Source organism: Marmota flaviventris, chromosome 10 (genome assembly GCF_047511675.1).
Source record: "Marmota flaviventris isolate mMarFla1 chromosome 10, mMarFla1.hap1, whole genome shotgun sequence".
NCBI lineage: Eukaryota > Metazoa > Chordata > Mammalia > Rodentia > Sciuridae > Marmota > Marmota flaviventris.
Genome location: NC_092507.1, coordinates 31,210,786 through 31,226,423, shown reverse-complemented (window position 1 = coordinate 31,226,423; position 15,638 = coordinate 31,210,786). Strand labels below are relative to the sequence as shown.

At 35.7% G+C, this 15,638-nt stretch overlaps 1 protein-coding gene and 1 pseudogene across 18 annotated transcripts in view; one reads left to right on the top strand and one right to left on the bottom strand.

The window, feature by feature from the left end:
- The window catches only part of LOC114094371 (polycomb protein SCMH1), a 209,802-nt gene that overhangs the window by 56,235 nt on the left and 137,929 nt on the right, over positions 1-15,638 (top strand). For 10 of the 18 annotated variants that reach the window (XM_071617736.1, XM_071617748.1, XM_071617746.1 and 7 more), the window contains exons 3-5: positions 5,078-5,175; positions 8,352-8,420; positions 8,876-8,899. In XM_071617736.1, coding sequence (XP_071473837.1) covers positions 5,154-5,175; positions 8,352-8,420; positions 8,876-8,899 — 115 coding nt within the window. In that variant the 5' untranslated portion in view covers positions 5,078-5,153. Of the gene's footprint in view, positions 1-5,077; positions 5,176-8,351; positions 8,421-8,875; positions 8,900-15,638 lie in introns of those variants that run through there. The other 8 variants (XM_071617739.1, XM_071617745.1, XM_071617740.1 and 5 more) reach the window with 5 other exon arrangements.
- On the bottom strand, positions 759-1,675 carry LOC114094373 (tropomyosin alpha-3 chain pseudogene; annotated as a pseudogene).

The window sequence follows — 15,638 nt, the reverse complement described above, 5'->3', positions numbered from 1 at the left end:
CAAAACATAATTTTCTTTCTTTCTTTTTTTTCTTTCAAGCAAGCAGGAGAGCAATTAAGTGGTCACGCAAGATTAAGGGGCCCATGATCCATTCTGTGAACACTTGGAAAGTGGGTAGAGATGGGAGAAAAATTTGGTCTCAGGGCTAAGAATATGGCTCAGTGGTAGAGCATTTGCCAAACAAGCACGAGGCCCTGGGTTCAATCCCCAGCACCAGAAAAACAAAAAGTCTCAGAGGTCTCATCATGTTAATTTGGTCATTTCTGATGAAAAAAAGTAAAAAATAAGAATACAGTTGTCTAAAGATACCTTAAAGCTAAAAATGAAACAAAACCTGAATAGCAAGGTTTTTGTTTTTTGGCGAACTCCTCTTGGGATCACCTTTCTGGTTTGGCTGGTACTTTGCACAGAGCAATGAGGTTTGCCATAGTAGCGTCTTTCCCTGGGCTCTGTTTGGCTCTCAGTAAGGCAGGCCCATTCCTCTTTTCCTCCTCTATGGAGAGGGCAATAGGGACTAGGCTGGAAAGTTACCTTCCAAAAGTGAGAAGGGAATTAGATTGCTGCTTCAGAGCTATGAAATTATTTGTAATGTTTTACAAATGGTTACTGTAACAACAAAAAAAGTAATTACAAAATGTGTACATCACAACATGCTTTTAAAGACACTTTGCGTTGTACTCACATTCCCTTAAATGCTGTTCCCAAAGGTGCTCAGCCTCTAGCCCAGCTGGAATCTCTGGGAAGAAGCAGACACAGTTTGGTGAAAAAGACAAGGGGGTAGGGGGTCGAGGGGGTGTTGAAAGGAGAAAGCAGCCTTCCAGTTAAAGATCAGCCCTCAGTTTCAAGGTCAGCTTCGGGCTGGCTGGCCTCAGGCGGAGTCAGGGTCAGAGGGAGGAGCAGCAGCAGGGCAGGACTGGGGAGCCCTACATCTCATTCAGGTCAAGCAGAGTCTGGTCCAGCATCCTTTGTGTACAGAGGTGCTCCTCTTTGGTGCATTTCAGCTTATCTTCCAAATCATCAATTGTCTTTTCCAGTTTGGCTACCGATCTCTCGGAAAACTCAGTGCGGGTCTCTGCCTCCTTGAGCTTATCGATAAGTGAGAATCTTTATTTCTTCCTCATATTTGTCTTCTTTTTGAGAGTACTTTTCTTCAGCAGCATTCAGACACTTCAGATTCTGGTCCATCAGTCTGATCTGCTCATCCATCTCTCGGCAACGGGACTCTGCCAGCTCAGCTGGTTCCTCTGTGCGTTCCAAGTCTCCTTCAATAATCACTAACTTACGAGCCACCTCTTCATACTTCCTATCTGCTTCTTCTGCAATGTGCTTAGCTTCTTTGAGTTGGATTTCCTGGAGTTCCATCTTTTCTTCATCTTTTAGGGCCCGGTTTTCAATAACCTTCATACCTCTCTCACTCTCATCAGCAGCTTTTTCTGCTTCCTCCAACTTTTGCAGGGCAGTAGCAAGGCGCTCCTGAGCATGGTTCAGCTCCTCTTCAACCAGTTGGATCCTTCGGTTCAAGGAGGCTACCTCAGCCTCAGCCTGTTCCCGGGCCCGCCTTTCTCCCTCAACTTCCCGCTGGAGAATGCTCAGCCCTCTCCTTGGCATCATCTGCTTGCTGCTGCTGAACCTGGATCTTGCGCTTCACTGCCTCAACGGTGGTGATCCCGGCCATGGTGCCCACCCATCGGCTTCTCTTATCTGCCTTCTGCCTCCTCTCGGTGCTGCAGCCGCTTCTCTGTTTTTTACTTTTGATTTTCATTAAACCTGTCTGAAAGCAGCCAGCAATACTCATGATATACCATGACTGCTATTTTGCTTTGAAATTTCCACCTTCAGATTTATTAGTCCATACCTTTAAACTCAGCCTTACATAAAATTACAGGACATAGGCAAAATGTTTACCACAGTGTAACACATATGGCCTCTAGTCCAATTTAATTCCCAACAGATTCCTTACGTACATCTGAAAGCTTATAAGCACACGTCTTTTACTCCCTGCATTCCCATCAGCATTCTCTTCTATAGTTCTTACCAGAATCTCCCTTGAAGCTCTACTTATAGTATTCTAGGCTTTTTCTGGCCCACTTCTCTGGAGTTTTCCAAATTCCTCCTGCAGCCCAATTCTGTGGGCTTCTGAACCACATGGTCAGGTATAGTCACAGCAATGACCCCACTCTCAGTACTATTTTTCTGTGTTTGTCAACTTTGTGTCACTATGACAAAATACCTAAGAAAAATCAGCTTAAAAAGAGGAAAGATTTTTTTTTGACTCATGGTTTCAGAGGTTTCAGTCTGTGGTTGCTTAGCCCTGTCACTTTGGGCCCATAACAACGTTTTCTAGTTTATTGTGCCTTACCCTTTCTTATCCCTTACTCAGGACTTATAATTTGGGTGATTTGTCTTCTTTGGGATTAAGTCACATTTGCCCTTCTGCTTCACACTAAAATCTGCTATTTTCTCAAAAGCCTATCCTACCTTTATTCCTGAAATAGTTGGGAGTCTTAGTTATTAGGAAGATCGAACAACCGAGCCACATGAAAAAAATATTTAATCAGTATATTCTGTCCTCTGTTCCTCACCTCCCCTCTTTGCCCATTGTTGGTTCTTATTGTAACTCTGCTTTCTCCATTATAGTAAAAACTATGGCCACTAATGTTGACCACTTCCTCCTTCTCTTATCCACCCATATATCTTATTCCCTAGCTTCACTGAATTGTAATTGTCCAACATGGTACTGCCCAAGAGCAATTAATGCAAACCACATATATAATTTAATTTTTTATAATAGCCACATTAAAAAAGGTAAAAATAAGCAAAATTAATTTAGAAATGTATTTTATTTATATATCTAAAATACTATTTTGATATGTAACCAGTACAAAAATATATACTGCAAAAATCTTTGAAATCTGGTTTCTGTTTTACAGCATATCTTAAATCAGATACCAAGTTTTATCAAAAATATTTGATCTATATTTAGATTACAAGAAATTTACAGTTGAAAAAGTAGATCTACTCAAAAAAAAAAAAAAAAGGTGGGTTAGGCTTAGGATCCCAGGTGGGGGTGGGGGGGTGAACTCGAACCTACTCTGGACCTGGGTCCCTTGCAAGTCAGTGAGGGCAGATCTGGACTGGGCCTGAGCTCTCCTAATAGTCTGCCAGTTGGAAGGGGTGAAGGGAGCTGGGCTCTGGTGGGTGTCTGCCAATGGCAGGATGGACCCAGGCCTACTGTGAGCGTGGGTCCCGTCTAGGCCAGCATGGGCAGATCTCTTAACATCTTTTGTCCTATGTCAGCTTTATTTTCAAGATTATATACTTTGTCTTTGTTGCCTGAAACTCTATCTTCCAAGTGTTCTAATCTGTTGCTGATGATTTTGGTTGACTTTTTATTTTGGTTTATTAATTCCTTCATTTCAAGGGTTTCTGATTAATTCTTTTTCAGAATCTTTATTTCCTTAGTGAAGTAATTTTTTACTTCTTGTGTTTTCTCTCTGATTTCACTCCTTACATCCTACGTCTTTTACTTCATAGATCAGTTTAATTATGAACTTTCTAAATTCCTTCTGTGGCTGTTATGGTTTGGATGTGCGGTGTTCCCCAAAAGCTCACGTGTGAGACAATGCAAGAAGGTGCAGAGCAAAAATGATTGGATTGTAAGAGTCTTAACCCACTCAGTGAATTAATCACCTTATGGGATTAATTGAGTAGTAACTGAAGGCAGGTGGGGTGTGGCTGGAGGAAGTGGGACATTGGGTGTGGCTTTGGGGTACATATTTGTATCTGGCAAGTGGAGATCTCTCTGCTTTCTGATCATCATGTGAGCCACTTCCCTCTGCCACACTCTTTAGCCATGATGATTTGCCTCACCTTACGCCCTGAGGAATGGAGATGGCTTTCTATGGACTAAGATCTCTGAAACTGTAATACCTCAAATAAACTTTTCCTCCTCTAAAATTGTTTTGGTCCTCCTCTAAATTTGTTTTGGTCAGATCTTTTAGTCACAGCATCAAAAATGCTGACCAAAACAGAGGCATTTCATCTGCTGTAGTGTCAATGGAACCAGGCTCTAGGGTCTCTATGACCCATATTCCCCGGGATAAAACACTGTCCTTGCCTGATTTTTCTCCTGTTCTCCTAGGCATACTCTGGGTCATGCCAACAGGCATCTACCAGGTCTGTTTTTCAGACCCAGCTCAGATTTCCCAGGTCTAGGCTCCTAAACTTGCTCCTCACAGCTGCCACAGCCTCATGGCAAGGTAGCTCTTGCCTCAGCTCTCTGTAGACAACCGGAAGACAGTAGGCGTCTTTCCTATAGGAGGATATAGTGTAGCACACCCTCTGGATCCGTCAACAGTGTCCTTGATCTCTGATTTCTCTGTACCAGATGCCACAATGCTACCTACAATGTATGTTTCCTTAGTCCCCCTCCCTGCTTTGCTCACAGTGGTCAGTTCTGGCAGCCACTGACGGTGGTGGTGGGCTTCCTTCTTTATTTTAATATATCCCAAGCTGTTCTGAGTGTTCAGAATTGAATCCCAGGAAAATCCCACTTTCATCTATCTCACTGAGAAGCTATTTATCCACTTTCTTGGTCTCCCACCATGGAGCAGCTTGGAAAGCAACCGCCTCTACTCTGCCATCTTCTCTCCTTATGAATGTGATTTCAGTAAGGAAGTAGCAAAGACTTTAGAGTTGTTTTGAAAACATTGAGTTGGAAATGAGATTTAAATGTCAAACTGAACAATATAGAATAGGAAGTGCTCTTTCATTCATTTAATTGATTCTGATATGTAAGATATAAAGGAAAATATCAATTAATACAGGTTTATGAATAGTTAATAAGATAAACACATGTGCTTAATCAAACATAAATATATACACATGGGATATAGATTCATTGCTACTACCTCAGCTCCCATAATATTATTTGTTACTTAGAGAACAAGAATCCCAAAGTTTAATAGAATCTTAGAAGTTTTTTTTTTTTTTTTTTTCAACCCATAAATTCCCTCTCAGCTTAGGAAAGTTTACACATTTGATGATGAGTGGTCATCCAGCCTTTCTGCTTCCACAGGAAAGTTCATTGCCAGAAAGTCTCTGACATCTGCTTCCCTGCAATAAATGCTTTTTCAAATACCTCCAATCAAAAGATGACGTTTTGTGAAACCCCTGGTAAGAACCCCAGTAGAATGCAGTTTTTGTTCAGTGATATATATGCAGTATCTAGAATCATGACTGACAAATACCAGATAAGTATTTATTAAATGAATGAATCTTCCTAAGCAGGATTCACATTGTTGCTTCAATTCCATTTTTCATTGTGGATTTACTCCCTTTTTGGACCATTATTATATATCTTTCATTGCTTTTTCCTGCACTACATCTTCCCCTCCATGACACTATTAAACTTACTGAGCCCCAGATTTCTCATTTTCAAAAAGATATTGATAATACCTGAGGTGATAGATATGAAAATGACTGGCTCTGGCCTGCTATAATGTTAGATTTTAGTTAAATCTGAAATGGAATCAGTACAGCAACCTCTGAGCTTTTACCTTACCCTGACATCCATGAATGAAAATTTCATTTTTAAGATTAATTTTTAAAATTATAACAAAACATACATAACAAAGTTTACCATTTTAATTTTTTTAGTGCTGGAAATTGAGCCCTGTGCCTCACACATAGATAAACACTCTACTACTAAGGTATATCACCAGCTTTCCATTTTAACTAATTTTTAAGTGTACAGTTCCGTGGCATTTCTGGTCAGAAAATTCAAAAAAACATTTACTTATGGAACCATCAGTCCCATCTATCTATAGATCATTTTTTTATTTTGCAAAACTTAAAACTCTACCCATTAAATAATAGTAATTTCATTTTTAATATTAACCTAGCATGATTGAAATAGTAAATTTGTTGTAAAAAATTAAGATAAAGCTAAATATGAATGACTTTTATATCATCTGCAGTTTTAGATGCTCTGTTTTTTGTTATTCTTAGTTAACATGAATAACTGCTATCCAACGTTAGTGGTTTCTTTAGTTAAGTACCATTCTCTATATTACAATAGTTTTGATGAGAGCATCATTGAAATATTGACTTATTCATATGTATAACTTTTCTCTCACTCATAACTGTTTCTGAATTTGGTAAAAAGATTTTTTAAAAAGTGCTTTCTGTGTGTCAAGTTCCAGGAATACATACTGGCTTAGTAAGTATTTAGATGTAGCATTCTGTGATAGGCATAAAGGTACAAGGTTGAGCTAATACTTTTCTTAGAAGCATTACCAGAAAATTTTTACAAAGTAACATTTGTCCTAGATCTTGAGGAATAAACAGAAATATCTGGAAGAGAGAAGTAGGAATATGTTTATATGTTTGGTCACAGTATAGGGTATGATCCTTAAAGACTTTTTGTTGTTGTTGTTGTTTTTGGTACTGGGGATTGAATTCAGGGGCAGTCAACCACTGAGCCACAACCCCAGCCTTATTTTGGGTTTTATTCAGAGATAGAATCTCACTGAGTTGCTTAGTGTCTCACTATTGCTGAGGCTGGCTTTGAACTTGCAATCCTCCTGCTTTAGCCTCCCGAGCTGCTGGGATTACAGTTGTGCAACACTGTGCCCAGCCCCTTAGGACTTTTAAATGGAGTAGTGACATATTTTATCTTATCTGTATTTTAGAAAAATAATGTTGATTTGTATGTAGAAAAGACACAAGAATAAAGTAACTGTTTTTATTGAGTAAAGGAAGAGATAATGAAATCTAAATTCAAAATTTGGTAAAGAGTTTTTAAAAAGTGCTTTCTGTTTGTCAAGTTCAAGAATATATACATAAGCTCAGAGGTTGCTGTACTGATTCCATCCAGGAGATGGGAGAGAGGAGCTGGTCACTTTAGAGGTAGAACTGGCAGAATTGGATAACCAATTGATTTGAGAACCAAAAGCAATGAAAAGCAGACAATTAAGAAGAATTTCAGATTTCTGACTTGTTATTGCTAACTGGGAAAGGGACTACCAGAGAAGAAAGACATTGCTTGTGTAAGAGGAATAAATTTGATTATTAAATAGTATCATACATGTCATACTACATTAAACTACATATCACAATATACTCTGAAACATGACCATTATTCTTAGAATGCTTTAAAATTTTTTAAATAAGTGGTTTCTTTTATTATGTGTGAAATTCTCTCAGCTGCTGTTTTCTCATTTAAGAACTGATACAAGAGAAAACAACTACATTACAAAATGTACACTGTTTAAATACTTCCTGATACATGGAGTAATTTGTGGCAGTATTTAAACAATGTACATTTTGTAATGTAGCTGTTTTCTCCTTTTCTTCTTTGGGCACTGCTTTCCAGGTTCCTCTAGTTTGTGTGAGGAATTAAAAATACTTGTTGGGCTAGGGCTGAAGCTCAGCTACATCTGATTAATTTCTATAATTAGAAATTATAAAGGGGATCCAGTACTACCACCCCGTATATTTATTTGCTGTGTTTACTTCCATTTTTTTTTAGTGATAATTTTTAAGAAGTGTATTCATTTGTTAGGGCTGCCATAACAAAGACCACAAGTTGATGGTTTGTTTAAATGACACTAATTTATTTTGTCATAATTCTGGAGTCCAGAAGTCCAAGATCAAGGTGTCAGCAGGGTTTCCTCTGAGGTCTCTTGTTCTTAAGGTATAGATGGCCATATTTTCCCTCTGTCTTTATGCCATCTTTTCTCTGGCCCTGTCCAATTTTTTTTTTTTCTATAAGGATATCAGTCATATTGAATTAGGGCCCACCTCAGTGACCTCATTTTAACTTAACTACCTCTTCAAAGATCTTTTCTCCAAATACACACTCTGAGGTACTGGGGAGTGGGGACTTCAATATGAAATTTGGGAGGGCACAGTTCACCTACATGGGTGCTCTTTGTTTTTAGTTTTTTTTGTTTTTTTTGTTTTTTTTTTTTTTTTGTATAATTGTGATATTTTATGAATGTAACTTTTATTCCCTTGTTTTACCTAATAACATTATAATTTAACATTTTCCCATTTATTCTTTAGCCTTTGTAAAAGTTTAACAGTTTCAAAATATTTTTCCAAGTGGTTACACAGCTGAATCTGAATCAATCTTCTGTTCTGAACGCTTATGTGTTCCCTCTTTTCTGTTACTATAAGCAGTTCTAAAGCTTTTTAATTATAACATTCTTGTCTCTATTTGTATTATTTCCTAAAATACAATCTCAAAAGTGATGACTTAGTTAAAAACTGTTAATGGAAACTGCTAAATTCAGAAGTAGTGAATCTTGTGTTTTCTTTCTACGTGACTCTTTTCTCTCTTCCTGCAGTAATAAACTGGAATGATGTTAGAAAATACAAATATGGTCACCTATCAGAGTCTGCATCCCAATATCAAGGTAAGAAAAAAGCCATATAGCATGAAAAAGTTTTGTTTGACATTTTTTACCATAAAACATTTGTTCTTAGAAGTCTGAGTTTATAAATAACTCACTTTTTAAAGAAAAAGCAAATATTGTCATTATTAAGGTGTCTATAAAAAGTAACATTTTATTCTGAGCTGAAAATCTGGAAACGTACATTTCTTATAAATAATCCCAATTATATTTAGAGCTTTAGGCACTGTTGCTCAGTCCCTCCAGGTTTTCATAGTTTTTATTAGTTTAGTCTCTAGAGAAAGGCAAAGTTTAGTGTACTGCCGCAGCTACTAACTAAGAAAACTCAGTATCTTTTAAAATGAAGTAATCAGATAAACAAACTTTCAAACCCCTATTTTACTCCAGAATTGCACCTTTCTACCATTTCAGTATGTTTATCATGATGACCTATGCTATAACATTTTTTTGTTTAATAGAAACTGGTGACATCCTGGAGCTAGGTAAGATATTTTTCTTGTTTCTGCTAAATAAAGGGAATTACTAAGATTGTAATCAGTTTTACTCTACTAGGAAGATACTTCTACATGTCTCCATCTCATAATCCAATGAACTCTGTGCTCACCTGCCTAATGTAATTTATCTCAGTGCCACATCAAGTCCTACTTTTCAGGAGGTCACAGACAAAGCTAACAAAAAGGAAGGGGGTGTGGCTGATTATGTAGACTATAGGAGGAAAGGAAACTAAGCCCCACTGGAAGTAACTTCTTAATGCACTGCAACTAGAACTAAACAAAGTTCCACTGTCATAAACCAAAGTTTGGTGGGATTTGCCCAAAAGAAATTAATTATAAATTGAACTGAAATTAAGTCTAAAGATTTTCTAAGTGTATGAACTAAATTAAAACTAAAATATTAAAATGTTATCAGGTAACAAGTCAGATTGATAACTTCTTTTGGTTTTTATCACTGTATAGTATACTTCAGGATTAGGATTTGAGGAATAAAACTAATACCAATATTTCTCAATCAGCTTTAGGGTTTTTACATAAGCATTAATATTAATGTCTTAGAATCCTTTAAAATCTTTTTACATATTACCTTAATGTTGGTATCCTGATACCTTTATGAATTTTTGTTCAATTTTGTGTGTGTGTGTGTGTGGTGCTGGGGATTGAACCCAGGGCCTTGTGCATGCAAAGCAAGCATTCTTCCAACTAACTGAGCTATATCCCAGCCCCCGTTCAGGTATTTTGGTATATTTTGTTACTGTAATTACATGTGTTCAGCCTGTTATTGTCTATTTGCTTTTTCTTGCCTTTTGTTCCTATAACATGATACTTCCCATTGCCCACTGACACACAGCATAACATAAAGTAGAACACTAAGAGTCAGAACCTCCTGGGTGTGTTGAGAGCCAGTTCTGCCACTGAGTTACTCTTAAATCCTTAGTTTTCTGATTTGTAAAATGGGGTTAATTCCATTCTGCCTACTTCACACGTTGTAAAGAAGATGGCATGAACTAAATCATGCAAAAATCCTTTAAAACTTTCAGATACTAATACTGTAGAGGATTGTTTTGACTTTCATTCTGTTCAACGATTTTACTAGACTTTAAGTCAGATCTTCTGACATTCAAAAGTGAAGCTGAAGAAATTAATGAAATTAAAATATGCAGGTAAAAGTACCTGGCACTTTATAAAGAAATGATACTTATTTTTATTGCTCCTTAAAACCTTCTTCAAGATTTCTAAGATGCCAATAAATAGTGGGAAAATGCTCAGACATAGGAATCAGGCAGGACTTGGTTCAAATTCCCGTTCCCCACTTATCAGTTTAGTAACTTTAGGCAAATTATTTAATATTTTTGAGCCCATTTTCTTATCTTTATAATGAGCACAAAACCTGCTTTTCAGGCTGTAGTGAACATGGGAGATGCTGTGCTAGTCTGGCATGCCAAGGGAAGACAGTGATAGCTCCTGCTAGTTTTGTTGCTCATATAAGTAATAATTGTAGTTCAATGACAGCTTTAGGCATGTAAACAATCTATTTATTGAGAGGGAATTATGAAACATGGATGCTCAATTCACATAAAATATATCAGTTGACAAATGATGTTAAAATTTGAAAGTATAGTTTTCCTCATGAGAGTACTGGTTAGCACAGGCATAGCCTTTGACATGACTTAATACTACATATTTTATTTTTTTTACATCAGGCAGAGAGAACAGCCCCAAATATCAAACAAATAAAATTTAGTAGATCTGTGGAACTTCAGTGTTGGAAATGCTGCTCTGGCCCAGCATTTCAAATTTGACATTTTGAATTTCTTATAAAATGTCTTATCTTGAACTATACAAGTTGCAGGGGACTTATAGCCTCCTCAGGTAGATTGCTTCATATTAGATAGATATTGGGCAAAAATTTCTTTCTTTGTAATTTATATTAGTCACATTCTAACTTTTAGGGCTGTATGAAACAGGTTTAGCCTATTTTTTATTTACTGGTCTCTTGATTATTAGAAAGCAGTTGTAGGATCTAGTTTGTCACTGCTGCTCTGCCATTTTCCTGGTTTAAGCCACTATCATCTCACACATAGATTATTAATGGCATAGCTTCCTAACTAGTCTTCCAGCCTCCATACCCTTCCTTCCAGTCCATTGTTCACCCTGCAGCCAGAATGACTGCACCCCAAGCCCTTCATCACTTTTGCTTCTCATTAACATTGTGTGGGAGGCATTCATATCTGAACAGTGCTTCTATCTACAACTGCTTTCTTAGACTACTTTTTCTTTAAACTTTACCCAGTAAACATACCAAAAAATCCAGTTTGTAGAACTCCTTTTGCTCACCTCCAAGCCTTTATACATGCTTTTATTTTCCTGTCTAAAACAAAGTTTCCTGTCTCTTTGGCTTCTGCTTATCTTTTTACACTGTTGCTTAGGATCCTAAAGATGACTTCCTCTGCACGTTTCCACAAACCCTCCAGGTGCTCCTATAATACCCACCACCTCTCTAGGTGTAGCCCTTACCATAGCATATTATAGTGGATTGTTTGGCCTCTGTGTCTCACTAGACCAAAGCTTTTCAAGGGACAAGGACAACATTTTGATCATGATTATGTCTCCAGCACAATACTGTTGATATTTGATAACTACATGGATGAGAAAATGGCTCTGAGACTTTTTTTTCTCATGCTAAGTAGTCATGAACTATTCCTTCAGTTGATCCTCGGGTGACTCTTTGCCACAGGTCACCATTTCAACTCTGCTTTGCTGTATCTGTCTCAAAGTAACTCCCAGATGAAATTTAATATCCCACATGTGATTTTACTAGTCCAGTCAAGATTAGGACTATTACTTCTGTGCTGCTTTTCTTTTCATTCATTCAAAAACTTTCACTAAATCTTTATCATTAAGTTTCAAACACTGTATAAAACAGTGAAGATTTTAAAAATGAATAAATATATTTCCTATCCATAAAGAGCTCACATAAATAATTATAATGATAGGATGTGATGACAGTAGAGGCATAAACAAGATATTATAGAAAATATGGAAATTGTAGGATTTGTTCTTGGAATATAAGAAAAGTCAGAGGTTTTGCAAAGAAAGTAACATTTTTACTAAGTGTCATTCAATGGGTAGAGGCGACATGGCAGACATAAGAGGCAAATAAAGCCAAAAGTTGTTTAAGGAAACTCTTAAGTCATATTGTGATTCTGTATCTATGAAGCCTCCCAAATCCAAATCTTTTTCATTTCAGGATACCTGCCTGAACCTTATAAAAAGTTTTTAATTTCTTCTCTCTATTAATTTCTTCTTTATTAAATAAAAATAAAGTTACTTTCTTTTTCATCCTTTTTCAAAGAAGAAACCACATGGAAATGTTAGTGGAGCAATATCATAGTTGAACATATTTTTTACCCAATATTCTCCAACCTTTGAGACATTTGATGAAAGACTGTACATATTAAATCACTCTGATTCTTGTGTGCATGTTCTTTTAAAACTAAAACTAGCTGGCAGAAACATGTAATAATGAAAAGTGTTGCATTGATACTAGAAGCTGAGTTTCTACTTGAAACCTTTCTTTTTCAATCAGGGTATTTGATGAGCTCTTGACTTTTAGTTAGGATGTTGTCGCGTATGTTTAAAAGGTTACTAATGATATAATTCAGTTTCTATTATTTGTTTTCAGAATTTTGGGGGGGATTGGTGTTTTATTTTGAAGTGATCCATTAAAAATATCAAGCTATTAATTTTAAAGGGTTCTGAGCAATGTTTTGAGAATGAATGACTGTGTATCTTATAGCTTTAGACATTTTTAAATAGCTGGTTTTTATTAATGTTAGGTATGCCACAATTTATAAATCATCTGAAAAGTGCCAAGAAGACATAGCATTGAAGGTATGACTTATGAAAAAGACTTGCTGTAGCAGATATTTAAATTGGTTATGAAATGATGTGAAGCTGAGTGCTTCTCATGATGGAATAGACAGGCTAATTAGAGGAACAGAATAGAGTCCAGAAATAGATCTAAGAATACATAAGAAATTAATATAAGATCAAGGTGGCATTTCAAATAAGTAGGAAGAAGATGATTTATTCAGTAGATGATATTGGAGCACATTTATTGAATATGTGTAAAAAGGGAAAGCTAGAGTCTTTTCTCATTCATTTCATAAAATAAATTCCAAATAGATCAAATACTAAAAAAAAAATGAAACCAGAGAAATCATAGAAACATGGGCTAATATTTTTTATAACATTGAAGTGAGGAAACTATGGTATGAAAACCAAGAATCCATAAAAGAACAGACTGAGAAACTTAAAGGCAAACCCTACCAAACTGAGACATACATCTTCAGTATAAGGGCAGACAGAGGATTAATAGTCTTCATTGACAAAGACCCCTTAGAATCTGTGAGAAAATAAAAAATTAACTCGGGAGAAAAATAACAAAATAAAATGTAAACTAGATGATAACTGTAAAAACAAGAGCTTTAACTTTATTAATCAAAAAACTATAAATAAAAGATAAATAGGACTTTTTTCATTGATAATATTTATCAAAATTATAAAGATTATGCCCACACACAAGAATGGGGTCCTAATTAGAAAAAGATATAGCCTATGCTTGTATAATTTTATGAAAATGGATTCTACTATCATATATAACAAAGAAGAACCAGTTAAATTAATTTAAGTAAAGAAAACATTAGCTTTTCCTTAAAAAAAAAACAAAACAACAGTTTAGGAAGGTGTGGGAAATACACTCTCATGCAGTTCTGATGAGAATAGAAATTTGTATAATCTTTCCAGAGACTATTTGGCAACATGTATTATATCAAAATTTAAAATATTCATATTCTTTGTTCATTAATCCTACTCTGGAATTTGCCCTAAGAAGATAATCTGAAAAGTATTCAAAGAGTATACACTTAATGAAATAATAGTATTTAACAAAATTTGTTGTTAAGTTATATAAATTATGGTATATATGAACAGTGGAATATCATTTAAACAGTAATTTTGGAGTAGGATTTTTTATCTAAAAATGTTGATTTTCCTTATTGCTCTCAGGCATTTGCATTCTACACTTACGTGGAACAAAGTAGAGATCTTCTAGAAGAATGTGACCAGAATGCCAACTAACAAACATCTTGTTTATTATCTTTCTTCCCCATTAGAGTATAAGCTCCACATGGACAGAGACTTGCTCTATTGCTCTTGGCCATATATTCTCAGTGCTTAGAGCTAGGGTTAGCATACAGTAGGTGTTTGATAAATATTTGTTGAATGAAGAAATATTAGAAAAGAGGATTCAAGCATCCAACTAGGTGAACTCCTGTGCTTTACATTTTACAGGCTTCTTATGTCATTTGTAAGAAATTGTCCCTTCATGGTACAGGCCCTATTTTCCTAATGATAAATGTCATTGTAGTGTGGTATGTGTTAGAATTTAGAAAACAATTTCATAAGCATTATTCAGTGATATAAATAAGACGACTGGCTTTTTCTTATCTGTAATGTCTCAGCTTAGAGAGTTCCTCTGTAGAGCATATGTCCATAACTTCACTAAGATATCTCCTAGTTCATCCCATTGCCTCATTTTATTCCTTTGAAATACTTATTATCTTATTTATTTATGTGTTAATGGTGTCTCATTATATAATAGAATGTAAATTCCATGAGGGCAGGGACCCCAAGCTATACTGCCTCACTCATGGCGGATGTTCAACAAACATCTATTGAATAAATTATTGAAAATGATCAAGTGATAATGTTGAATGCCTTGAATTATAATGTTAGAATAATTGAAAACACTCAAATTATGTGTGTTCACAAAGCATTATACAAAATTAGTTAATATTTATTTTCACATGATCTCAGACCTCAAGTATGGAACAAATTTCCCTGTACTACATTCTCAAGGCAATCTGTATTACCTCATTAACTTAAATTTGTCTTAATTGTAACAGAATATTTGTTATTACTTTTTTACTATATCTGCTTATCTCTCGGCTGAAAGCTCTATAAATTTAGGAACTTTATCCATCTTGTTCCCATAAGATTTAACACTGTTCTTTGTACTTGGAAGGAATTTAAATATTATTAAGTGAAAAATGTATGTACAATCATACGAGATAGGTATTATCTTTGTTTTTCAGATAAGTAAAGTGAAGTGTGGAAGGATTAAGTAATTTCCCCCAAGATTGTTAGCTATAGAAACAAGACTTAAACCAACATCTTCTGACTTCAAATATCACATTCTTTCAGCTACACCAATAGTTTCTATACACAGGTTTTAATTAGAATTACCTAATGAGCCTTTCAAAATACAAGTTCTCATGCCACACTTGAACCCTATTCATTGAGAACTTCTGAAGACAGGGTCCTGAACTTTGTTCAAGTGAGTGAAAAAAATCTATGATTATGGTTTTGGTATCAATTGTTTAGACCATGGATTAGCAAACTATTGTTTGGGGCCAAATCCAGCCCACTGCCTATTTTTGTCAGTAAAGTTTTAATAGAACATAGCCATGCTCATTCATTTACATATTGCTTATGGCTACTATTGCACACAATAGCATAGTAGTTGTGACATAGATTATATGACCTGCAAAGCATAAAATTTTTATTATTTTGTTTTCACCAACTCCTGGTTTATATCTTGCTGTCTATAATATAGTGCTTGCAAATATTTGTGGTAGGCATTGGTAGTAAGTGTTTTCAAGTA